The sequence below is a fragment of the Anopheles gambiae genome, chromosome 2, assembly GCF_943734735.2.
Source record: "Anopheles gambiae chromosome 2, idAnoGambNW_F1_1, whole genome shotgun sequence".
NCBI lineage: Eukaryota > Metazoa > Arthropoda > Insecta > Diptera > Culicidae > Anopheles > Anopheles gambiae.
The window spans coordinates 74469017-74497006 of record NC_064601.1 but is presented as its reverse complement, the minus strand read 5'-3'; the positions used below and the strand labels follow the sequence as shown (position 1 = coordinate 74497006).

The 27990-nt window shown below is 39.4% G+C and overlaps 1 protein-coding gene across 13 annotated transcripts; it reads right to left on the bottom strand.

Moving 5' to 3' along the window:
• Window positions 1-745: 745 nt before the first annotated feature.
• Window positions 746-25763, bottom strand: LOC1275796 (lachesin). 13 transcript variants are annotated; one of them, XM_061645159.1, is made up of 13 exons: window positions 25607-25763; window positions 23940-24119; window positions 16643-17000; window positions 8032-8138; window positions 6817-7024; window positions 5931-6092; window positions 5221-5349; window positions 4736-4826; window positions 3770-3853; window positions 3538-3647; window positions 3194-3253; window positions 2561-2758; window positions 746-2068 (listed from the first exon to the last, which is right to left on the bottom strand). In XM_061645159.1, the coding sequence occupies exons 3-13, from the start codon at window positions 16755-16757 to the stop codon at window positions 1956-1958; spliced, it is 1377 nt and encodes a 458-aa protein (XP_061501143.1). In that variant the 5' UTR covers window positions 16758-17000; window positions 23940-24119; window positions 25607-25763; the 3' UTR covers window positions 746-1955. The 13 variants fall into 13 exon arrangements, with proteins under 13 accessions (XP_061501143.1, XP_061501135.1, XP_061501132.1 ...); XM_061645151.1 differs by having other exon boundaries at window positions 23940-24428; window positions 25391-25762; XM_061645148.1 differs by having other exon boundaries at window positions 23940-24402; window positions 25391-25762.
• Between the last annotated feature and the right edge of the window lie 2227 nt (window positions 25764-27990).

Sequence of the window (27990 nt, the reverse complement as noted above, 5' to 3'; positions counted from 1 at the left end):
TTACCGTCATCATCACAGTGTAATCAATATCGAATCAAATTAAAGTGCATTCACTCGGTTTTGAATCGGGTTGCATCGAACCGTGAAGAAAACTTTAAACTTTGCATCACGAATGGCGGCGCGTGTCTTTCGAGCAGTGCTCCCCGTTCAGTGAAGCCCGTTTGAAGAAAAACGACATGGAAATGCTTTCTACCGATGCTTTCTCCAACCTCCAACGATACCTATTCGATTTGCGATGCTTTGCTATAGGGAAAGGAACAACGAAGAGGCAAATCAGGCAAAAACAAGACACTTTTATTCGTCGCCTCGTACAGTTTCCTCCGTCACAGGCGCGGTAGGGTGGATTGCGATTAGTTCTGACGCCGGTAGGGGAAAACTTTCACTTGAATTGAAACGAACCTTGAAAAACTCGTTTCACTTTGCACCTGTTTCTTCGGCATCGTTACGACCTTTGTGCGCCGCGGACGCTCGAAAGCTTCCATTTCATTCAATTTTCCAACTCGGTGCATTGTTCTTTGTGGTGATATGATAAAGATTTCCTTTCCATTCTTATTTTTGCATTAAAATCTCTCCGTTCCTTTGTAGCACATCGTTTACAAACTACTGAACATGCTTATTTTGCTTTATATTCGATTAGAAAAAATAATTCAAAGTGTTATTGTAGGAACAATCACTTACCTTTAGCTTCAATCAGTTACATTTAAAGTAAAGTTTTAACATTATTGCTCAACATACACATGGGCAGTCATGGGTAAAAAAATGCACCAGCCAAACCTTAATCTTTTTTATTATTTCAAATATATTTCTAAGTATTTGCAATCATGTCGTTTCGCAATCATGAGTATGCTACCAGCCGCCCTACCATCCACCGCTGGCTAGTGCTTGAGCTAAATTGTTGACCGAAATATTAACATAACAAATAATCTAACAATATGCTCGCCTATGCAGCTGATAATTACACGGTGCTTTAGTCTCGCTCGATCGTTCGTAAATGGTTTTGCTAATGGTATTTTTTTTTGTTTATTCTGTTTCAACCCCCTCGTTCTCATGGTCCTATTTCACGTTCCAAACCATGGTCTCTTGCATAGCTTAAGTTGGGCTAAAATATGTACACACTATGCGTTTGCATTTTGCTTTATTCCGTGCTCGTGCTATCCCATTTTACATCTTTTAACTGATTCATTTCGCAACTTTTATCTGTAAAACGTTTGCGTTTCTTAATTGCCAATAAAGGATAAATCATCCTTACGCTAGCCATTTGTTTATTCACTTCCGACTGACCATACTATAGTTAAAGAACTCGACAAAGAGCTAAGCCATTTTGCTATTATACAACGTCCTGCTACAATCTTTCCTAGTTTAGAACAGTGTTTTGTGTTAGGAAAAAAATGCGATAACTAAGCTGCTAGACATAGTTTACAAAACATATAAGGAAGCATGAACCAATAAACAGGGCGCAATCACTGAACAAACAATGTACAGTCTCTTTTTTAAAGCTGATTAATAGAGTTTGTTTTGTTTATATATAACAATTTCCGAAAGCTTATGCTGATGAGGGAGCGCAACGAAATAATCGAAATCGAACACAAGAGCATGATTGGTAACCTACTTATTGTTTATTTCAGCTGCGTCCATTATCCGTTAAGCAGAACATGGTGAAATTTAATTTATGTTACAGGATTGCGCTTAGCCTTACGTGACCATCGTGTTTATTATCCCATCAGTCCCACAAGGAAAGGATATGTATCTCCATGGCAGGGGAGTGATATGAGCAACGAACATATGATATGCGCGACCGCACCACCGACTGGGACCGTGTTCGTGCTGCAGATGTGTCGTCCGCCTCACGGAACTGCCACAGCTTCTGGCTGAATGGAAGCGAAAGAATTGCAGCTCTCCCGACTCTCTCTCTCTCTCTTTCGTTACTCGTCTTCTTGCACTCGATGAATTGCAAATTACAGTAACAGCCAGCTCTCGCAATGCTGATGGCACAGAACTATCAGTGTCGATTGCACCACACTCGTCGTCAGCGATAGCAGCGAGAACACTCCGAAGCTACTGCGAGCATCTGCAATCGATGGAATGCATCAAAAGGAAACGCTGGCATTAGTGAAAGGTAGGGCCGTGCTAAACTCGACTCGAGCTGCTTTTACGAAAGGCTAACTCCTTATGCATACCCTATGTGCTCAGGGCAAGGGTAGCGGGAAATGAGTTTAAAGTACTTAAAAAAATAGAAAAATATAAAAATATAAAAACCAATAAACCAAGATGGAAGAACGAACCAAAACAAAAAACCAACCACTCCAAACTCTCGCATAGATGGTACAAAAACAAACGCAATCCTCGCCACAGGGTGTAAAAGAGGAGCAAAGAATGAGTGGAAAAAATTAAATGATCGCAAGACACTCAGAGCGAAAACAAAAAGGTAAAGAAAATGCTTTAGCGCGAAACGGGACGAGCGAGGCGGGCAACAAGAACAACAAAAACACATAAGAAAAGATTGGAAAACCAGCTACGCTGTGTTGGGTTCCCACAAGCGTCAAGTCAACAAACACTTTACCATTAGATACACCGAACTCTTTCGGTGGCATGTCGGTGTAGGAGAAACTTTGCCCGATGGCAAGCGATCCCTTGCGCTCGAAAGGGATCCCGTTCGGTGAGCGTTGAGCGTAGCCTTCGTCGTTCTTCATCGGAAACAGGACCTCAGGTTGGCTGGCGACCTTAATGGTTTCATTACGTGACACCACGGCTGGGATCGCTGCAGTTGGTTTGCGTGGAGAGAAGAGCGAGAAAATGAGTAGGAGCGCAAAAGGAAATGAAAAAAAAACCCGACACACCGCAAGCACAAAGTGCGCCGAAGTTATCGCACAAATTAATACACCCGAGGTGCTGGCAAAAACCTGGAGTTTGTTTCGACAAACAAAACCAATCGAGAAAAAAAAACACTCACACACATACACCCCACCACGACACTTTCATCGGCATTGGAGACTGGTGTTTCGAAAAAATACACGAAACAAAATCAACACAAAAAGGGGTGTACAAAAAATTGGGTATGTACTTCGACGCAGAGTCAACAGAGTGGCAATGCTCGGGCATGCTGCATGTCAAAGAGAGGGCTGCATGCCGAGCGTGCGGTATTGGTCTGGAACTTATCCAAACTACCGCCAAGCACTTAATTCAATCTACTTACTCTCTTTCGGCTCCATCACGTGAGTAATTTGCTTCGATGGTGTTGATGGAAGTGGGATTTCTGGAAAAGAACGCAAGGCACAAAGATAGGGATCGGATGTTAAATACAGAACAATAAATATTAAGCAAACCGCTGGCAAAGTGCACAGTGGGCAGGGTGGGCAACATAGCGCGACTGATGAACCTTTCTGATAGAAGGGATTCTAAACAATTTGACCGCTTTAGAACGACGCTGGAGGAAGGTTCAAAATTACCTGTTAAACTCTAACCGAAGTGCAATGAAAGCCATTCGCAAGGAACGCAATTAAAAGCCCTACCGCCCACTGGGGCACTTACTACACTTACCGTAAACGCGAATGGAACCCTCCGTTTCACCGAGCGAGTTCTTGGATATGCACCGATAATTGCCGAAATCGCCCATCGATAAGCCTTTGATCGTTAGCTTCATGTGCGCTCTGGGAAGAAGAGAGGGGAAATGGAGCGATACGATATGATGGGAACGATTATGTGCTGCCGATTATTTCATTATAACACCTGCCGGTGGCAAAAAGGCACCGAGGAAATCTGCAATACGTACCGGTAGGAGTTTTCGTTGTAGTCAATGATGTACTTTTTACTCGGAAGCACCATGACCGAGTTGTAAACCCAGTAGATGATAGCTCTGTAAGTAAGCATGTGTATCATAATTATTACAGCGAGCTGATCAGTCGATTACAATGTAAGTTGATAACGAACGTTAATTATTTTAGCCAATGCGCTTCAAAAACCGTATAATTCACATATATCTGGCTAGAAAGGGAAACAAATGGAAGAGCCAAAGTTGTTTAAGACATTTTGTGTATTTATACACTAGATAAACAAAATAAAACACCATTTTTTAAGTTGGTTGAGATCGTGGCAGTAAATTATTGGTTTCGCTGTCGATCTATATCTAAAAATTAGGAATTTAGTTAAGTATTTCCATTAATTGGGTTCATATCTCTTAAAAAGCCGTTCTCCCTATTACCACCATTTTACAGCACTTGAAATTTTAAATTCAAAATGAAAATTAAAATAAAAGGAAAACAATTGCTTTTGAGATTGACATCTCATGACATTTGTTATTAAGTTATTAGTTATTAAGTTATTAATTTTATTGGTTTATTGATATGGAATCTATTTATTCCTAAGTAAATGAAATTTCTCATGATATGTTTGCAAATACGAATATCTCACTGTTATCTAAAATCACTGCCAAACTTAATCCAAACTGAAAAATATTGAAAATCCCGCTGAAGAATAAAAATTAAATAAAATGAATGTAAAATGTGTGTACAAATTTCATGTTAACTGTAACTCTCATGATAATGTTCTAGTGAATACTGCGTAGCGAATGTATATATGTTATGATAATCAATAAACAATTCGCAACAGGTATTCCTCTTTCCATTCTATCTATACATTTGTATCTAATCATCCATTGCCAAGATATAAACTGTTGTCATGTTTAATTTTCATAAATAATACAAAACATGACACCCTTTTTTGTCAACACGAAACCTACCTCGGATGAGCTTCGGTGTGACAGTCAATGGTAACATCAGTCGAGAGTGGAGCTCCCACCAATTGATTTGGCACCCAGATCATCGGTGAAACTGAAAAAAATATTTAATATTAAAAATATGTTGATAATAAATGTCCACTATCAAATAATAATCGTGGCATATTCAGCGATGTATAAGGCTTTACAATATAGCATATACGACATAAGTCGCGTGAAAAGTTAATACAATTTTCCAGACCGCAGCTAAGCGCACATTAATCGGAACCATTTACATTCCGCAGCATTCTTCATCGTCCGGTAGATAATGGTAGATGCTCTCTCTCTCTCTTACACACCCACACATCATACAGCTAACAGTTCATGAAAGATACCAAATAGGGCGTCCGGAAAACCTCACAAACTTTTCGGTACTGTCGGTATGGCCTAAGTTTAGCGTATGAATTTAATTTGCTAATACACTTATGAATAAATAAAAGCATACTTACACTCCACATCAAGGATAATCCGCTTAGACACCGACGGTGGCACACCATTAGTGGCGATGCAGAGATAAGCACCCATTTCGTTGCGGCTTACTTTCGTCAGATGTAGAACCTCACCGTCGTACACCATCACTGGAAGGTTGTGGTGAGCGAGCCAGCATACGATGCGTAAGTAAGGGACGAGAAATTAAGTTATTTGGAGATTAGCGCGTGTACCGTACATTGCACATGGAACAAAGAACGATGGGAATGAAATGCTGAGCATGTTTGCAGCTTCTTCACCTAAACATAATGCGCATACAGTCCGATGAACGACAACGGGCCTTTGAATGTAAGATAATTCCTAGCACATCTGAAAATCGGTCCGCCTCCGATCTTGTAAACGGACCCAATCGCGCGTAAACTATCCGTCAAGCATTCCATTCAGCGGAGATGAAGGATTCCCGTCAGATTCCGAATCGATTAGAGTGCATCGAATCGATCGCAATGCTGAAACGATTCACCCGCCACATAACCGTTGGCTCCGTTAGCTTTCGATTAAGGTCATTCCGTCAAATACTGCTTGTAAAAACAATCAAAAGCCCATTTATCTTGGTCCCCCGGCACTGCGTTTGATGTTATCTCCGTACGGCAGATAAGCTGCTTAGAGGTAAATGGCTGCAACCGACAGACACTTTCATCCCCAAGCTGCTACCGTCGCGTTCTTCCCTTACCTTTCTTCTTCCGCTCGACGGTAATGCTTTGGCCGTCTTCGCGTCGCCAGATGATCTTGGGCGTGGGGAAACCATCGGCACGACATGTCATGTTGATATTTTGATTTTCTCTTACGGCCACTGACGAGGGAGTGCTTTCGATGTCCAGAATGTTTGGAGGCACTGTTGGAACGGAATACGGTATAAGAGAAAAATTACTTCATAATGTATCACAGCTTTTTAAATTTTTTTCGGGATGTTATTTTGTTCGCTTCGATAGCTTCGCATCAATATAAAAAAATAAATCGACTATTGTTTATCATTTGTAGTTAAAAATGAAAAAATGATTTTATGTTTTATGTTTCATAACACAAAAAACGCTTCATTGGAGCCAAAAATGTTGGCATCTTATTCAATATCATCTAATGTAGTACGACGCATGTACTACAAACTTTGTAGAACATCTCCTCTGCCTGATTGGTTTTTATCGATATGCTTCTTCCAAACATGCTTTGCCATAGCATCCCAGCAATGCATCAAAAAGTGGCACGCTAGGTGAAAGTGCACTTCAACTTGATCGAAAACAAGATGTACGGTGCAATTTTACCCCGATCCGAACGTACACTGAACGGAACGTTCTGCGCCGCGTTTGTACTCCCATCCCACCAAGCAAACATGTAATCGACACATTGCCTCAAAGGCACACAACGAGTAAGGATCTCTCAAACAGCGTGCAGCGTTAAAACGGAACGTCAAAAGCCATACAGCCGAACTGAAATACGATACGATAAAGTTTTCGCCATTGAAACTCGTCCGATCGGAAGCCAATTGGATTAGATTATGAATGTTGTGAGCTTGCCGAACGGCCTGCCGATATGGCGATGCGGGTAAATTCTGGCACACTTACCGACTACTTGCAGATATCCGACTTGGCTAATCATGGGATTTGTGTTCACTTGGCACATGTAATAGCCCCGATCGTCCTGCTGGGCCTGGCTAACGTGAAGAAGCCATGTGTTGGAATTATCGTACGTTACGCTGTACCGCGGGATGCGCGAGATAACGTGCCGGTGTATCGTCAAAATCATCTGCCGATCGATGTGTATCCACGCAACCTGTTGAGTGAATAGATTAAAATAGCATTGAGAGCAATCTGCCTATGCTTCGAAATTGTTAAACAGTTTATAATACCATGGTTTTAAAACATTTGTAATGAAATTGAAAAGCATTCATTGTATTGGGATTTGGAACTATGTGCGTAGTAACACGAAAGCAATGTACCTATATCGTTTTTACTCGACTGGATAAGATAATTTGTGGCTTTAAAAAAAACTAAAATAAAAATATAATTTACTGCATTGCTTGCTTTTGTTATTAAAACAAATATTGAAGGTATGAATAAACGTAACTTATTCGATTAGGATTATTAGGATTAGCTTACAAGGTAAATGTAAAGCAGCATTAGTTATATATTTTAAATTTTTATTAACATAAATCTTTATGCATTTTCTACACTTTATGGTTGGATTTATTTATTGTGATTTTTATAATGTTCTGGATAAATCGTGGTAATTCTATTCGGCCATCTATTTGACCGTTTTCTACAAAACCAAGATTCTCATCCAGATGACCCTTCGTAGCATTTCTAGTAAAAATAAGTTAATGTGCTTTTTGGAATGTATCTCCCAATAAATGGGTTGTTGTATGTAGCCTAATTGATGATGGTGATACACAAAAGAATTACGTTTTAGTTATATGGTTACCTATACAAAAATAGAACCTATACAAAAGGTGAAATTCATGAAGAGATTTAATTCAACTTCGGACTAATTCGACAACTGCAAATTCTGTAACATTATTTTTGTTGTTGATTTATTTAATAAATTTTTCAGTTATAAAATACAATATTATGTTCACTATTTTTTGTGATCAATATTATCTAATACGTGAATTTGACTTAGTAAGACCAAACAAACTTCTATGTTTTATAACCTTGGATGAATAAATTCAATTCCAACTACATGCAAACAGAACGTGTCAAGTTTCAAGCTTTACGCTTCGAATTGTTTATAAATAATCATCCCACTTCACAGTTGCACGGTTTTCACCTCAATAAACTTACCTTATATGTGCCCAAATGTTCCACTACACAGGGCAGGTTAGCATCGCGTCCCACGGCAACGGTAACATTCGGAATGGGTTGAGCAAATCTTGGCTCATCCATCATCACTGCGGAGCAAAGAAAAGAAAAAAAGCATTAGCAAGAAACAGAGTGCAAACAGAAGAACAAAAAAACCCGCCTTACCCACGAAACAATCCATTCCGAAAGGATAACGGCAAAATAACATATCAACAAAGGTCACCGATCGTTTCCAAATTATTTCAGCTCTGCCAAACGGGCCCTGAGGGCCAATCGATATCTTTATGAAACAGTGAAGGCATTTTGCAAAACGGAATACAAAAGAGTTGTAAACACCCTTGCCCAGCACTGGCAGTTTGTTACATCTCCTTTCAGCTGCGTCACGGTGCGCTTTCTTCGAACCTTGAATGAACCTTTCTGCCGCCATGCACCGAAGGGTACACCGATAAAAGATTACCCATCTGGCAGATGGTGCGCCGGCTACCGTTTGCTATAAAACGAATAAAAATTGTTACCATTTTGGATGAGCAACGAGCTGTATGGCAACGGGGCTAAAATGTGTCTTTCCCAACGCCTCAAGAGCTCGACGAACGATGTTTGGATATGGAAAACCAACAGCGCCCACCGAGATGCTTGGCTCAAATTGTGCTGAGTTCAGACGTTTACTACGTTTGTTTGCCACTATGGTGCATGGATCCTGCACTATCATATGCAAACACGTACACACACCGACACTTGACCGGTTGACGGACGAACTTATGCAACTGTTTTGAGGATGATTTATTTAAAGTAATTTTTACTGTTATTATTTCAAACACTTCTAAGCGTCGTCACCAGCGGGCAGACCAGACAGCATTACAAACGCTCATCCTCAACAGTACGGGATAAAAACGCCCGATGTTTGGGGGGAGAGCTTTCGTGCGAGTTCGTTAGTTGCATTCGAAATTGCAACCGGCATTGGGGGGTCTGAGCGAGCCATAGCGAAGTGTCCCGTCCATTTATCTCCCAGGAAAACCCTTTAGTTCAGTCGCACTAGACATCAGCGTAGGCAACAACAACAACAACAGCAACAACAAATTCAACAGACAACATCCTCGGAATGGAGCCACATTTCGAACAACAGTATGAAACAAACAATCCTTTCGTTTATCCATGCTGCAACGGAAAACGAACCCGATGATGCTGCAGGATAATTCCATCCGTTTATTCCGCTCCTGTCCGACCGCTTTGTGACACAAGAGCGATGTGACACATTTCGGGTTCGTTTTCCATCACACACCGGGACAATCTTGTCATTATACCGCTGTACTGTACAGCACGCTGTCTGTCTATGGGAGTAACGGCAGGGGGTTTCTTGTACTTTATTTTATATTTTGTCTACATTTTGTCTGCCTGCAACTGACTGCTATCAAAATCGCAACCTTTATCCAACCTTCGCCTCGAGACATATTCGTGCTGTTTCAAAATTTACATTTTCAGTCCCTTTCCCACTGTCGGTTTGTAGCAGAGATTGAAACAAAATGAGCAAATTCTTTGTAGAATTTAAACAAAAGTTCAATGGTTATTAAATTAAACGACGGAAAAAATACTGTTTATGTACAAATCCTTCAAACACTTTTCCGAATGCTTGTAGCGTTCTCTATATCGAATCGAATTGTTTTACTGCCAGCTGAACTATGATCTTCAAAATCATTAAACTAAGCCTCATCATACATTTTGTAGGAGCAAATCTTAAGCATTGTGATAGCTCCTCCCGGTGGAATTTATCTCCCCAAATCCCTTCCAAACAAAGGAACAACCAATACTAGGCTACAATGGCACAATACACGCACCCAACTGCACCGAAAGCCTTGGCAGAAGCAACGGCGCATTTGTTTGTTCCAGCTGAATCATTTACGGATGATTTGAAATTTATTGCACTTCCTAGCAATAAGGTAGGCGGTTTATCTGTTTACCATTGTTGCACAGGCACAGGCAAAAACAAATCTCACCCACAAGCTTTCTATAGAACTCTGAATAATCCTCTGAGAGAAAGTGCAGCAACGAGATGGTTTTTAATTATAGTTGCCTTATTTACTATTTATCCAACTGTCTCTAGAAGCGTTGGGGTAATCAAAAACGGTTCGCTTTCTTAAGACTTACGGTAGCTTAGAACACTGATTGCTCCAATTTGTGCACTTGTATCTACCACATTGTGACTGAAGAATAGATAAAGTTAATTTGGTTAATATTTAAAATGCTTTATGTACAAACAACAGCTCGTTGAAATCACTTCCTTTAAAGATTTCCACCTACTATGTATAATTTTGAGCTAAAGTTGAATCAATTTCACCACACATTAATACAACGCATTTGATCAATGTGGAGATTCCAATTTCAAGAACAGAAACTAACTGTTGTTCCACGACTACGCAACAACTGGGAAGCAAAAAGCGGTAACTTGATATATCGCTCAACTTTCACAGCTCCTTTCACCGTGTCGGATATTTTAGGCAAATTTCATCCAAGCATTTAACCTTTTCTGAAAACATCATAATAGTCCCACCCGACATCCGGCACTCCCACGCCAAACAACCAGTTCTCGCATTATCTCACATATCGTTGCATATTTTCCGTTTTTCTTTCCCTTGCGAAGTTCAACCAAACGCTAAGGTACGAACGACTTAACCGTTCAGTGAGAGGGAGATCTTCGCTGGAAAGCGAAAACGGTAACAGCTGCTCTTTATGGGACGTACGTGAGCATCATGCATTATTGGCGCACCCCGGTGGTAAACGTGTTGTACTGCGACGAGCGCGACCATGTCACACACGGATTACACATTTAAATGATTATCAAAGGATGTGCACAGTACGGTTGGGTTTCGGATCGTCGGCCTATTATTTATGGGCGAGCAGATAAAGCAAGCGCTCTGAGAGGCTTTAAAGAAAACCGCCAAAACCATCGCTGCGTCGTACGCAACGGAATCAGTGCATTTCGTTAAAGACTTTCGTTGGAGAGCGCGCTTTTCGCTTCAACGTCGTTCTATTAGACTTACAATGTTTCAAAATTGGACAAAAAAGAACTGCTTCAGGTTTGCTCCAAATACTATGCTCCCTCCAATTCCTACGCCAGTGCAGAAGTAATCGATTATTGACTGGCAGCATTTCAAACGAACACAATCTGGGTCACGATCCCCGCGAATTAGAAACGGACAGACACTGCAAAGTGTGAAGCGACTACTGGACAGCAATGTTGCATTACCCGCACTCGCTAATGCCACCGATAAACAACATACAACGTGTCAGATTGCCGGAAATATATTGCATCTCGTAAAATGGAAACTCGTATGATTTATGTACTCCCGATAAGATCCCGGGCGCCTAGTCGGCGGGGAAAGTGTTCAGCACGTGCCTACGCAGGAGGTGTCGGTAGGAAGCGTGCTTCAACACGGGTGCCAGTCAAGTCCAAATATTGATATTGCTTTTACGGTGCATAAACAAACCGTATCCTCCTTCCATCGCACCTAAATTGAATGTTAAGACCGTAACCTCGGTGAAACGGGTCCGATTGCTGCTGCTCCAGAGATCGATATTTCCCATGCCATGTGCAACAATTTCTGGCCGGCTGCAGTGCTGCTTCGCCCAACTGGATAAGCCTTTCTAAAGTGGGCTGAAAACTACATAAACGCGCTTTTGTAGATGAGAAAAAAGCACGAAGCCTAACAAGAACCAATGATGATGCTCTTTGTGTGACGAGTCCCTTTGTGTCATTGATTCTTTGCAAGCAAAAAGCTGCTTCGAAACCATTTGCACAGAAACTGCTCCCGTCTGTGTTCTGTGAAAAATGTCTTATTAGCAAACGAATACCTCCCGCATAGAGCGTCACTGTTTTATGTTTAGGTCAATGGTACTTTTGCATTCTTTCCCGAGGGACGAGGACTCTTTTGCGCTGCTAAACGAGCGTTTGCCAGTGGATGGTCCTTTTGTGCGCCAGTCTTTGGGCGGAACGCTGTCCGCAAGGAAACGGAAAGCAAACATTTGCCGCCCGTGTTTTTCGCGGTACAGTCGGGTGCTCGTTTATCTTCACGCGCTGCTCTTGTAGCTGCTGCCAAACAGATATCGCTCTTGTAGTTTGTTTGTGAGTGGCTGAAACTTAAGAACAATGACTGCATTTCTTGGCGATGCAACGAGGGACTGACTGTGGCAATGCACCCGTGGGAGCAACAAAAGGGAACAGAAACAGCAAGCTGCAACTCACAATTGTTATTTCTCGCTTTGCCTTGTTGTGTTTGAAGTGTGTCATTGTGGTGGGTAAACAATCGGTTCTCGAAAGATATTTGGTAAAGCAAAATAAAAAATAAAAACGAATGGCAGATAAATGACTGCGAAGGCTAGAAGTGAGAGTACTGAGCGCTATTGTTATTGTGGCAAATCAGCTGTCAGTTCGGTTGGTTCCTATTAGCTTATGGGAGCGTTAAGGCAGCTTGCAATCAACTTATGTTAAGATTCTGTTTTTTTTTTAAGTCTGATCATATTTCACTTATTAATTTATAAACTACTGTCATCGACGGTTATAATTAGACACCCTTCCTGGTACAGCTTCCTGGTTTTTATTACAACAAAATTAATTCATACATCAATCAGCTGCCATTTAAAGACATCTATCCGATTCCCATCGAAACCCTTTAGCGCTCATCAGACCAAGCAAATGGGAAATGAAATTGAATATCTTGGTTCTCTTCTTTCCCAATCGTCCGCCTAAACGGTTTGATTCCACAAAGCGAACGTCGTGCACTAATTGGCATTCAAATTGATAGATCTAATCAAAGCTGCGAAACATAAATCTCTTTGTCGTTTAAAATTTGATGCGAACGGTTCGAATGTGCAAGCTGTTTAAGTGTAAATTATTGGAGTATTATTATGCTCAATCGCTTCTACTAGCATTTCTAGGGAATTTAAAGGTATAGGTGGAGTATTTCGAGTATGGCCGCTGAATAGTAGCGTACAGCGAGTGTTGCCAACAAAGTAAAAAACATAATGAAGTAATTACGATAGTTTGAGGAACAAATGGTACATCCATTTTATTCTGACTTATTTTTGTATTAATATTTTTTTATATCATTGAAAATTGACTGATTAACTAATCATTACATTAGCATTTTAAAGAATATGTTCATTAACAAGTAACTGAATCAAAGCGATGAATCAAATCAATATTTGAAGCTTGAACAGCACAATGGAAATGTTATCAAATTCAATCTGTTAACGGTATTGCTTCATGAAACTTTATTATGCACTTTAGAGCATATTATTTTTACAGAAACATCAAAACTATACGTACAACTTAGTAACATTTTGCGTCCAACCGATAAATAAAACCTAACATAGGAGGATATTCCGACGTAGGAATGCATGATTCCATAAAACTTAATTCTTTAATTCATATTTCATGAGAATCTCGCATACAGTCGAGTGCTGTTCGGTAGCTGAATAAGTTCCATAGCAAAAAAATATGTATATGCTCCTCTTTTATTGAACAAGTAATACCACTGGATTTAAAAGTAAGCTTTCAGGCATTTCAAATTCCATTATTTTCCGAGAAGCATCAAAGAACAAAACAGGTACCCAAAAGCCGGATTGAGGCGTTCACCACGCGCTCTAGCGATCCTGTAATAGCCGCCTGCAGTATTTATGATGGCATTGCAGAGCCACCACCGAAAGAGCAGCAGCACCATGAATATATAAATGCCTGCTCACTGGGCAGCATCATTTCTGACTGCGTTGGCTAGCTTCTAGAGCGTCTGGCGGCGCACGGGACGCGAAGAAAGGCACCGCACGCGTGCAGCGGTTGCGTTTTCCGAGGGATGAATCATTTTTCACCACCAGCGATAGTGCCATCTCGCTAATGAAGTGCCAAACGCGTTTTGGACGAAGCGGTAGCCACTTCAAAAGAGAAGATTCGGGGGAATTTTATCGTGCTGCTCCTCGAGCCAAAGTTTCATAATTGTCAAAAGCCATGGTTGCTGCTGACGCTGCTGCTGCTGTGGTAAGATGACTATGCAGCAACAGTACTGTCCTTCTGTTCGAAGCTGTTCGGAAGGGCAAGAGAGTTCGCTGCCGGTAGCTGCCAGGTCGAGACGGAGGTGATAATTTTTCGAATCGTTCGACACGCCAAACCTCAGTCCCAAAGTGGGAAAGTGAACGGTTTCGCGGTTGCCGGTTGTTTGCCAAAAACCCATGGAGAAGGTTGAAGCAAGATGGTGCTCCTCGGCGACAAAAGTGATTCTGCAATCAACGCAGCAGCTACATCACAAGAAGTTCCAGACGGCAGTACGGCCTGCTCTGTGCAACGGTTAGCGTCAGTACATACGGTCGATGCCGGTACCGATGTTCTGCATTTATGTACATACTAAATATTCTCCTCATCATTGTGGCGGTGATAGCAAACAGGTTTTCCAGAACAGTCCACCACTCTCACCACATATAGGCCCTTGGATCTGCCCTCACGACACAGCGGCACAGTTCGGCACACTGCCAACGACATACCGATACAGCGAACCAACGTACAGAGCGAGGCCACATTTTCTTGTCGCTAGTGAAACCATCCCGTGACAACGAAGGTAAGGCAACGACGGAAGCCTGTTTACCTTTAAATTTTCACCTCACCAATGCACGTGTATGCTCGCTTCAAGATGACGATGATGGAGCGATAGATAGGCAGATAGATCGAGGGTGGTCGTGGATCGGTGCATCCGCACCAAAAGGTTCCGAGTTTCGTTTGGCCATCGTTCGGCCTAGACCTAGACATCTGAGGCACCTTTGAACGATTTAATCGTTGATCTTGGTGCTGCCTCTGGTACGAACGGTAGAACGGTGTTACCTGCGTTCTGACAACAAGTGGCACAAGGTTTTGGTTTTGGTGTCCTCCGGCAAACATATTTCACCTTCCCAACTCTGGTGAAGATAAATTATGTTCTCTGCATTTGCATTCGACCAGAATTCATATATTTTCCACTATCTATCTCCCAACGTTTACTTGTGTATGTGTGGTGCCATTGCCTCAGTGTGTTTGTGTGTATTTGTGTGTGTCCAACGGCCTGTTTTTGGTGGTGCCTCGTTTTAACCCTTGTAGGCGAACGTAAGTGTCGTCTTCCCACGCCATTTTCACCACTTTCACCCCTTTCGAGCACCCCGCATGGCCATTCGCTACATTCGAATGAAACATCACGAAATGGTTCGTAGCAAATGTGCCGTATGTCCTGCTCGTTGGCCAGTGAACGGGCCCGGTTCGTTAGGATGAATAAATGTTACCATTCTTCAACGGGAATTGCTTCGGTTTTGCACGTTCTGCATGCTTTTGTTTCGTAAAGCGGAAAAGTGGTAATTCATAGAAACCTCACCCCAACGTCCAACGTCCAACGTCCTGTATGATCATTCTCTTTTTTATATGTGCTTTTCAAGATTCACACTTTTGTCGCTCAGCGAGTGTTTTTTGCATTGTGTTTTCCCGTCTTGCTAATGAGTACATTAGTTTGCACTACAATTAAGTTGATAAACCAATGTATTCACACGTAAGGTTTTTAAGGATTATTCACACGTAAAGTTTATATGTAGGGTTTTTTGTATTTTGACAACTAGTAACATTGTGTCCTGTAGTTGTACTGTTTAATTATGTGATTCCATTTGTTTTTTAATTATATTCATTACACTAGATAGAGAGAAGCAATGGCAAATTAGTTTAGATTCAAAATAATGTATTATTAACAACTATAGTATAACATTTAGTTGGGTTGTTCACTAATTGTTTGGGTTGTAACGAACCAACAAGATTTCTTTGACATAAAGAAACACTATGGTACTCGTGTCCACCATGGTAGTCATGTTAAGCAAAGCTGCGATGAATTTTATTTTTACCCCTAAGTTTAAAGATACAATACAATTTGTCAGTGCACATTTTTATTCATTACATTCACCGTCTGCCAAACAACCCAACTATCGAGTGCGAACTCACTAGTTGGTACACAATTGTATCCCAACCTGTGAGGTCATACTGTATTTCCGAATAGTTTCATATTAAGGAGCAACAAAATCAACTACAAAAACTGTGCCTGTGCCAAACCTGACCATAATGATGACAGTCTCAAAAGCAAAGATGGTGGTGTTGCAGATGATGATATCCAGTAGACGACCAGTGCATAACGGGAGCAACAGAAGAAACGAATCTAATTAAATCTATCTCTCTCAAAGTTTCATTTGACGCTTCTCTGCCATGCTAAATGATGCTGGACTTTGAGATCATTCGGCGCAAAGATTGTGCTTGGACCGAAAGAAAATTTCGGACAAACTTTTACCAGCGACCGGTTACGCTTCAAAGCAAGACAGAATTTCAACAGATGGTTTCAAGAACGCCGAATTCATTATGGTATCAGAATAATTGAGCTTAGCACAACGTTCCCATTGAACGGGAAACGATGCTACGGAAGATTTCTCGGGTCACGGGTCAGTAAACGAAGGCTTTTCACATTCATTAAACTAATGCTTTGGAGTTACGGTGAACCAGTCATGGCAGTCGGAAAAAAGGGAATTACATTTTACCACAGCTGTTAGAACTTACCATGTGTGACGAGTGTGACCAAGTATATCATAAACAGTACATTCCTGTGCGTGAATCGCTTCGGTAGTAGCTTGAGGGCTAGTAGTATTAGCTTAACTGTCTGTAGGATTAACATTTTGGGTTTGATTTGTCACTAAGTCACATGCACAAAACTTTCACTCTGCAATCGACTCTCATCTGCACTGTGCACTCGGTTAAGTTGACGGTTGATTATGCAGCTCCCATGATCAAAGATCACGTTCTTGCGTGCATTAAGTTATGGGAGCGTTTCATCTTCTTGCTGATGAGATAGTTATACACATCAAGCAACAAAGCGAATATCGTCGTTGGAGAAAGTTAACAGGATATGTATCAAGTTCTGGAAATAAATAGAGAAGTAGAAAGTTATAATTATAGTAGTTTTTATTTGGAGCGTATTTCACTATGCATATCAACATTACTAAGCACTACCGCGTATTAATTCCAGTGTTAATTTTTCTAATAAAAAGTAGGGATTTCTAGCCAAAAGTACGACTTTTTTTAAAGTCTGAATTAGAGTGAATTATATTGCTTTAAATATATTTTTAGCTTGGCATCATGCATTGTAATACAATGGCAAATTATCAAATTTTCCTGATCAAAAACATCCCAAAAAATGATCAAATTTTCCAGAAGTTGTAAGTTTTCCTGGTTTTTCTGTACTTGGAAGGACATCTAAATCTTTTTGATTTTTTTAAAAATTCCCACAAATCACACAAAGAAGATTGGTACAGTGAAGACTGTCTTTTTTGAGTCTGTATGTATGCCAGTACCTATGACAATATTTATATATGATTTTATTTTTCTTCTTCTTCTTTGGCTCAACAACCGTTGTGCGTCAAGGCCTGCCTGTACCACTAGTGGGCTTTGGCTTTCAGTGACTAATTGATTTCCCCCCATAGCAGGTTAGTCAATCCTACGTATGGCGGCACGGTCTATTTGGAGATCGAACCCATAACGGGCATGTTGTTAAGTCGTACGAGTTGACGACTGTACTACGAGACCGGCTAAATGATTTTATTACTCTAATAATATGTATCTTTGCTTGCAGTGTTTGTCTATTTTTTAGGGTCTTTATACATGCTTATTATGACTTTATCTGTCTATTAGACCTTTTCACTATCAGTCACAGTGTCCATTTAAGTGTCCAAACGCATCATTGACAAGACTCTAGTTTGTTCACTTTAAGTCGTTAATTAGTCACAAAAAGCAGGCCTTGTTTGGCCTTGTTAAGGTAATATTTTATTTAAATGCTTAATAATTCGACATGTGTGTTAATAATTATGTTATTATTTATTTTAGTTAAACTCATTGCAACATTTGTTTGTGTTTATTATTTGTTTAAATAATATTCACCGAGGTCTCCTTAAAGCAATCAAACTTATATCCTTTGGAATCACTATACGTAGAAACATGGCTTGGAAAATATATTCATTTAAATCGGTCCATGTTTGTCTGGATCTCTATGCTAACTGAATATTTTGGCAATGAATTCGATTTCAAACGTTTACTGCAAGAAAAAGGAACGATCAGAAATCGATTCCTCCAAATGGGGTTTTGCTAAAACAAAACGAGCGTAAATTTTACTCGTTTTCCAAATACAGCGAGGGACATGAAAACACAATTCGAAGAACATAGGTTTCGTTCGCTTACATATGTAAATGTGCAAGTTTAAATATCTTCCGGCTGTGGGTAGCAGAGATCGATGGTAGCGGTCGAGGTAGCGAAATCAGAAAGCTTCTACCGTATCGTACGTGCCAGTTTACGAAGGATTTCCAGCCGGAGAGTTTATGAATATTTCATAAATCGCATGGCGTGGCGCAGCAGCTTAGCTTGTAGTTTTCCCTCGAGGTGACGCAGTGCCGGAGTTGATACGAAGCGTGAAATGGCTTCCGGCACAAATGGTGTTTCCCTTTGAATCCGATTCAATCGATGGAAAGATATTTTTAATCAGATCACTTTAAGACGAATCCGGTATCGTGCAGTTTGTGATTCGATTGCTTCCGTTGTAGGAAAATGTTATCGCAGCCATAGCAACGCATCAGCAGACGGTTTTCTTCTACAGACTATAGAACGTATTTTAATGATGAAAATTAAATAAATAAAAAAAAATATTTTTCAAAAAAAAAGAAACATTCAAGTTTTGCAAATTCAATCATAGGTTTACGTCTCATGTCCTTAACACAAAGTTTTATAACTTATATGCTGATGGAATTTTCATAACAGTGGCACTGCGAGCCGCGAAACATGCAAACTGCAAATGTGCTGCTGCAGAACCGTCAAACAACATGGTGAACACTAATTAAAAAATACCAAGCATTTTTCATTATACCGCAATAATATCGGAAAACTTATTCCGGTGGGAAAATGATGTACGCTGTGAATGGAAAAGCAATAAAAACTTCGTTTGATCACACATGCTTTTAGCACTTCGAACATAAGGAAAGAAATTAATCACTTGTTTTGCCCATGAGTGTGAAAATAATGAATTTCATATTTAATTATGGTAAAACTATCATAAAAGTGAAGGTAAGTTTATTTTAAAATAATAAATTTTGTTTTTCATAATCATATGAAATGAAACTACGTAAAGATAAATTATGATACATCTACAAAATGTTTTGCTATCGTATAAGATGATTTTCAATCACACACGATTTGCTTTAGTATTCGTTCTTGAAATGAAACCAAAGAAGATTTCACTTGAATTTTGCCATCCAACCAAAGGAACCCTTTCTGTTATCACCACTCTTGCTTAACCACAGAATCCTCACCCACAGTACGAAGGGTTCAAAATCGATATTTGATGCATTAAATTTAAATTATTCATACCATGTGCATGGCATTCCGGGGGGCACACTTTTCCCAAACCGTTCCCTCGCTGGATCCATCGCTGTGAGGACACTGAGTCAATGCTAAAGGGAGACTCCGATACGAAATAATCAACAAACAGCGGGCTAACCATGGAGGTGTTGTAAAAAAGGATTTTATCCCAGTAACAAATTCCGGTTGTGCCGGATTTCGACGCTTCGTGACCAATCTGCCAGATACGCTGTGTTGGTGGTGTAAAAGTTACTTCGTGTCTTTTTATTCGCACCGCAGGATCGGATGTTGCAGTGTTTGTTTCGACATTGTTTTCGCGCGCTACAATTTGATTCGATCTCTAGAAATGTATCGAACACGTCGTTCTGTGACGGCAGGAAGCCTCAATTTAAAACCCACCACCCATTTTCATCTCATCCGTCTGTGTCTAGCATCATCATCATCATCACCATCAGTAAACCAGAAGCATTCCAGCCACTAACGCACCTGCCAACAGAAGCCATTGTTGCGGTTTCATTGCAAATCGATCTTACAGCTACGCAACGTGGCTGAGACCCACTCGCGCTGGCACTCTCAGCTCTAAATACGACCCTTTTTATTGCCTGCCAACCACGCAAGGCAATCTAAAACCTCTGATTTTCGACTCCGGTGCAATTACGCGGATCAACGTATTTCACAGTGATACGTCACCCTTGGAAGACTAGCACCGTTTCGCATTCAGCAACATTGCTGCTACTAGTTCTGCTCAACCTTTATTTACATTTATTTCCATAATTGACGAAAGATAAAACAATAAAATTTCCATCCCCTCTTTCCACGCTAGCAAAAGCAATATAGGACCGCTTCGGTATCATCGACGATTCAAACAGAAACCAACCCAGTAAAACCGCATACAAAAGTATATGAAATTATCGAACCCTGTTCCACCGGTAACATTTTGCGATGTTGTGTTGGCGGAAGCGGAAGGGAACGTACTAAAACAGTGGAGTAGAAATGCATCGCTACGAGCGTGGGAGCTTAAACCCGCTCGTTGTCGGTGCAATAAACTACCAAATGTATTCGGACAATAATCGGGAATGTTTGTTTTTACTACCGCTAATAACTGAATATACAACCCACCGTCGAGCCGAGTGAAAACAAATTCTATTTAATTGTCTAGCAACGCACTCATATTGTACAGAAAACGAAGGGGCGCAAGCAAATCGCTTCCAATCGTTCAAATCGTTTTTTTTTTTGTTAATTCAAATTCGAACATTGCTTAATCTGCTTATCTAAAGCAGATAAGCGAAATATGAGCCAGTTTATGCTTAAAATATGGATTGGTTTCACTCAACATATGCTACAACATTCAAATAAATCTCATGTTTCCAAGCGTATTTGTTTTAGTAGGTATCAGATTTAAAAATACCGGATAGTTGAAACCATTATAGGAACTTGTCTAGATATTGAGGTGATAATTTAGTATTGCTCCTTTAAATCAAACAAAACCCTTTAAACATTTACTCCGTTCACTGCAATTTCTACCACAAGAAGTTATATATATTTCGCCCCAAGCATGGCTGCGTTTTTTTGTCCTGATCAAAGCATTGTGTATGTTTACGAATAAAAATGACTTATTTATTAATTAGGTAAAATCGTAAGAATATATCATATTTTATAAAACATGTTTTACAACTGAGAAAAATTAACATCGTTCATAATGAAGGAATAATAATTCATATTATTTTCGATCGCTGACATATATCGGGCTATAAAACAGACTTATAACTGATTGAGAGTTTCATATTATTTTCGATCGCTGACATATATCGGGCTATAAAACAGACTTATAACTGATTGAGAGTACTGAAAAAACTCTTCCATAAGTGCATGTTGTTAATTTACACAAATAATTAAAGAAATCAGGCCTGTAAAGCCCAGTAAAATGTGTTTATGAGGTACTATTTATAACCAAAAATGAGAAGACTTATCGATCAAGTAGTGTAGATACCTCGTAGACCAGTCTCGTGACACAGTCGTCAACTCATACGACTTAACAACATGCCCGTCATAGGTTCAAACCCTGAATGGACCGTGCCTCTGTACGCAGGATTGGCCATCTTGCTACGGATTGGTTGAACAATAAGTCACTGGAGAGCCTTGGCCATTAATGGTACAGGCTGGCCTTGACCGAGCACAGTGCCAAAGAAACAAAAATGAAAATAACAGGGTCAGCGTTCGGCAAAAATCTATTAATATTTCACTACATTTCCAAAGAAAAGAGCCAAATTGATAATCCAAGTAATTAAAATGAGTGCAGGTTACATGCTTTTTTGAACCACCTGGAAACCGAAAGCAAATCGCGAGTCGTATTTTGCCAATTGCTGACCTGTTCAGTGATCGTTAATATCGTCGATATTCAATATCGCTCAGCTAAATTTCTTTCTCGGAATAACGAGATAGACGTACGTTTCATGAATGTTAGAGTGGAAATCTTCTTAGAGTCAAGTTGACATTTCTTAACATAAACGTGATTAGTTTATTGTCTCCGTAACGTGTGTTACCTCGATGAAGTGAAGGAAATTTACGATGCTACTCTAGGTGTGATTAGTTTAGTTTTTTTTTTAGTTTAGTTTAGTTTATTAATCGATGGACTATGAAGCCCTCTCGAGTCAAAATTTGTTTAAAATACACATTAGATAACGAACAGAACATTATTGTTATTGTTGAACGCATTCCGAACACTTAAAAGCGAAGTCAGTTCCGTTATCGTCATTCCAGGCTCGTAAATATCGTCAGCTGAATTTAAAAGACGACACATACAAAGAAGGGGGTTGCCGCAAGTCAACTCTTTTTCAGCACAAGAGCAACACGAATAAGCACAATACATTACCTACCCTAATCAAAAGTCAAATATTACTGCATGCTTCGACAAAACAAAGCATTTCTCAATAATAAGTCGAACGAGCTACAGATGCTTTTATCCTTTTTAAAATCCTTCAATCCTTCAAAAAGCTCTATTTAAAAAACGAAGGCTTCATCTTGTTTTATTAGATATATTTTTTAACAAAGTAGAAACATAACAATGTTACATTCATTTCAACTTGTGGCATGATTGAATTACTAAAATTGCTTTTCTTCGAGCTTTTTGATTTATATAAACATGTCTGACTCATATGCTAAATATAAATTTGGTAATAAAAAAACCAACAAATTTTGACACAACTTTTAGTAGCACAAATTCTCCTTAACAAAGAGACAGGTGACAGAGTATGGCATTTTCTATAAAGTAGTGATATTTTTCCTCTTTAATTTGCAATCTAGAAATGGTGTTTATTGTAGTGTATAAATAAGTTTGAATGATTCTGCTACAACATGATTCTGTTCACATAGTAATGTCGACCATAAATAGTCTTAGCATATATATATATATATATATATATATATATATATATATATATATATATATATATATATATATATATATATATATATATATATATATATATATATATATATATATATATATCAGCTCATAAAGTTGATTTTAAACTGAACTTTGTCTCGGTCATGGCCTATTCTCAAGCTAGGCTTAAAATTTTGATGTGTTTTGATAAATAATCTTTCTGAGCTTCATTGAGAATTTTAAGAGGAAAAAATTTCATGTGTTGCCTGTCTTATTTTGATCAAAATGTTCAAAAATATCATGATTGGTTGTTAAACAATTGATTGTAGTCGTACATTTTGTATACATTTCGATGTGCAAGCAATCGACAATACTATCTTATGGACAACATTTGGAATGAACTAAATAAATTTAAAATAAGAAATACTAACTTTTTGAGCCTCTATTTCTGAATTTAAATCTTTTCCTTGTTTTATATTTTGAGGCTTCTTCTTCTTCTTTTTGGCTCAACAACCGTTGTCGGTCAAGGCCTGCCTGTACCACTTTCGGGCTTGGCTTTCAGTGACTTTTTGGATTACCCCTATAGCAGGATAGTCAATCCTACGAATGGCGGCATTTGGAGCTTGAACCCATGACGGGCGTGTTGTTAAGTCGTACAAGTTGACGACTGTACCACGAGACCGGCTTAAGTATTTCATTCTTAATTATCATGGATTCTTTAAGATTTAACGGGTTGCTTACAAATGTCCCAATTCTCACCTAAAAATCTATTTTTAACTGAGAGAATCTTTACTTTAATGGAAAAAAAACCATAACTCTCTAATTGTCACAGAATCGACCAGAGGAATATGAACCGTACAAGAAGGATTCGGCTCATTTCGGCGCATTCAGCTAACAGACTTTGGGTACTTTTTTGAGATTAAGGTTTTAGATTTCTTTAATCTACAATATTTATTTAAAGCGCACAAGTATAAACTTTTTTATTATTTTCTGTTAGAATAAACTTAATTTTGATAAACTAGAAGATGAAAGCTTAACTTAATTTTCAAAATCCCTTCCCCTACAACATACCTTAAATGCACGCATGTAAAGTGTTTTACATTGCAGATGTCTTACTTGTATACATTCTTTTTAGTAAGCGTGTTATTTCGATTGCATCAGATGAATAAGTAAAACTTTCACACTTCAATTTCATACACTTTACGTGATAATTTTTCCCATCCGGCAAACCACACTCACCAATAAGTATCGCTGGGAAGAGCTAACGGAATTAAGCAAACATTCACAATACCCGCGCACAATTTGAATAACGGACGTTCTCCCATTTGTGTAGTTTTGTTTTTCTTTTTATTGCGATGCAGTTTTGCTTCAACTACAGTGAAATCCATACACCAAAGTATCGTTTTGGTGAAACGTAACACTGCACTCATGCAAACAATATTTTGTTCAATTAAACTTCACTTGCGAGAATCCTCCGTACGCGCTGGCACAAACGATGCATTTCTCTTTGCATTGCTTTTATGGTTTTATTTTACTGAAAATCAAACACAAACGCTTATCCTGCAGTATCGCCAGATTGTAATTAATTTCCCCTCAGCAAACACTCCCAGACACACACACACATACAGATGAAAAACATGGTACTAGCGAAATAAAAACAAAATGATTAAAAAAAAGCTTTCAATCCACACCCCAGCGCTTCTCCATATTTTTCACCAAATCCCTCGAAGTTTTTTTTGTATCCGGAAACAATTATGATTGGCGGTTCGCCGTTTCCTTCCGTCGCAGTCTGCACAGTAGGCATGCTGGTTTCTCAATGACACTTTCACTTCGCCGGTGCAATGCTGCACATGAGTGTGAGTGTTATCTTTTTATTTCGATATTATCATTCATCTTCTTCACACGCTTTGCACAAGGATTACTTTTCGGTTCACGGTAAACTTCACTCCCGTTTAGTTTCAAAACATTTTTCATCCACTTTCGAACAAATGGATCACTTTCCCCCCATATGCATCTCTTGCAACCATCACCTTTCGTACATAAATGTATGTTTGGATTTAAGAGAACATGTTGCAAAAGCTTCAAAACATTTTAAATAAAAAAAATGATGAAAAAAAAATACAACAAAGCAGAATGTACAAATAAATAATAGCAGCCATAAACAAAAAATGTACGAGAGAAACCGGGAATGAGATGCTCAAATGTACCGACAAAAGACTAAAAGGCAACGGCAGCAACAAATCACAGCGTCATCAGCGTAAACTACCGTCACTGCTATTTATGCGCGCGGGCTACGATGCATCACGCTCGATGATGCGGGATGGTACGCGATGAGGATGCACTTTTTGTGTGCCATGTTCGAAGCCATCCCAACTCATAGCAAAAGCATCCAAATCAAGCAGCAGAACGGATGGATTGCAGCAATGGCGAGAACGAAAGAAGAATGCAAATGATGATGGCGATGGTATCCAAAATCCGTACGCACAAAAAGCGAGAGTAGTGGAGGAATTTTTGATACTCACGATCTACACTCTTTGCACACACTCATACACAGACAAACTCACTCACAAATATCCAGGCGAAAGCACAGACGCACAACTGTTTTTATAACTCTTCTTTCATTCTCCATGCAGATGCACGCAAATAGAGCGCAGCCGTTGTGTAGTAGTGTGTTGCATTTTGCTATGAAATGGTAAACTATCCACGTTTAAGTGTCACCCAAAATACCACGTTTTCACCTGCACCACTTGCATCTGTGTGCATCGAGACAGTTCTACTAAATGCACAAGGTCGTGCCACGATCACGAGGAACGCATCAGCCTCCGCGATGTCGATGCGCGCTCTTCAAAAACATTCCCATCGGCGGCGAAAGTTACGAGGCGACTGAAGGAATTTGGCGAAGCAAAGCTATTTACCAACATCATTGTGACAGTTCGGCTTCAACGCAGACAGATAGTGTCCAATCGCTTCCGTTCGGCAGCCCGAACGCGAAACCGGATGCAGTTCGGCTCCAGGGACTCTGTTCGGATGTTTTGGGACACAATCCGCAACATCGGTGGGATTCGTTAGTTTACACGCTTGGAGATGTGCTGGGTCGGGGAGAATTCAAACAACCGGCAAGCCGGCAGAACCAAGCCACTCGGTCCTCGAGCACTGGTAATGCTTATTATTTGCATGGGGAAGTGCAGGAGAAAACACGAACACAGCATCCTTGACGCAAGCGCACTTACCTACAGGCGAATGCATTTCAGCATCAGTTTCCTTTGAACCAGTGAATTTTGTTCATTTCTCGTGAACGTTGTTTGTGTTGGCACTCAAATGCAGGGGAAACATGGATGAAGTAATAAACGATTGTTGTAATAACGACAACAAGCAAACGGTGTAAAGATCACATGAAGCCGTAGTATTTTTTCACAGACTTGCGTTGTAATTATTTAATACAATATTTAATGTTTTTGAACATATTTTTAAGGTAATAAATATGCAAATGATAAGTTATAAATTTCTCGGTATGCCACACCTAAGGAAATACTGTTTTCAACACAATCCAGTTTTATTTTACATTATATGAAAATGATTAAACGTCACGAGCAAATCGAAGATAAACAAACAAATACGTCGATCATATTCCGTTTACTCAAAACTCTTGTACTGTAACTTCACACCAAATCATAATATCGGAGTTAAACTAAGACATTTGTGTATCAAATCATTTTAAACTGTTCTTGAAATAAAGCATTCACCTCGCTTTACCAGGTACCGTAACTAAGTGCTTCGCAATCGAATAAGTTTGTGGTGATCAAATCACCGTATCCGCATTCGTGCGCTTCGTGAAAATAAAAACTCAAACACAATACTTTCCTCTACGCGTCTAAAAAGCTTTAGATTCAATTTAAAAACCACCATCCCCTTGCTGCTCTGCCCTGGCTCTGTGCTGTTCTCTTCTCGAAGCGATAGATGAACCGAGATGAAGTTTAAAGGAAAAATAATAAAAAGCGAGCCCGGAAGAGTTCTTCTTTTGCGATTGTCCGATTCGATCGAATTGTTGCTTTACTTGCTGATGCGACAGCGCCGTAAGTACGAAAATGTAAGGTGAAGCGTGAAGACAACCTTCAAACTCGAACTAAGCGCTGCTTTGGAGAGAAACGTTCGTAAGGTGTCTACATATTTTTTTATTTTATTTTTTCCAGAACCGAACCTCTTGGGATGGAAGAAACCACTTGACGTACTTTATGTAGACAATTCAGTTTTTCGTGCATTTTGTTTTACTTCTGCAGGGACGTAGAAAAAAACCATACAAACACCTAGAAACGAAATAGCTGTGTGTAGCAAGTAAACAAAAGAAAATGCTTTAACCCGCTCAATTTTGCAATACTGCCGAGCAAGTACAATCCACTTCTTTTATTTGTATAGGACAGTTTACCATTAGGCAAAAACGAGGGAACAAAAGTTTGTCGTTATATTTTGTTTTGTACCAAATCGTTCTGTAAACAGTTTTTTGAGAATGGAACTTGAATCAAATATACCTTCGCGTTTAATCAAAGCGATGCTGTGAAATCATATTTAAATTTATTAAATTTTGATATTATTATTTAAAGCGTTGTGTGTAATGAGTAATTGAAGAGTTTTAGCTTGTTTAAGCCAAAATTAGTTTAAACAATAGCAAGAATTAAAATAATTTGTTGTAACTATTCAATGTTTTAACATTCTGCTTCTCGATGATGCTTTCAAAAGATACAGTACATGTATAGCCATTACAGCAGCAATGAAATAGAAAGTGTTATGAAATAAAAATAAACCACTCCATTAACGAAATCAATGAAACTTGGTACAGCAAACGCGAACGTAATGATGGTATAATTAACACTGTTTAAACAGCAGCAGTGTAATCAATACATATTATCTTTTCATCACTGCAAGTGCAAAGCTAAACAGTCATCCACAATGTAACCAAGCCTGTGTGCATGCGGTTATAAAGTTAATTATTAAAACCACTCTTTAATCACACATTGAAAGCAAACATCAGCTATGTCAGCAAAAACATAAATCACAAATAATAATGGCCTAGCTTTACACGCATCGTTTCTTGTTATATTTGTTTTTATTTTTTATTTTTTGAAAA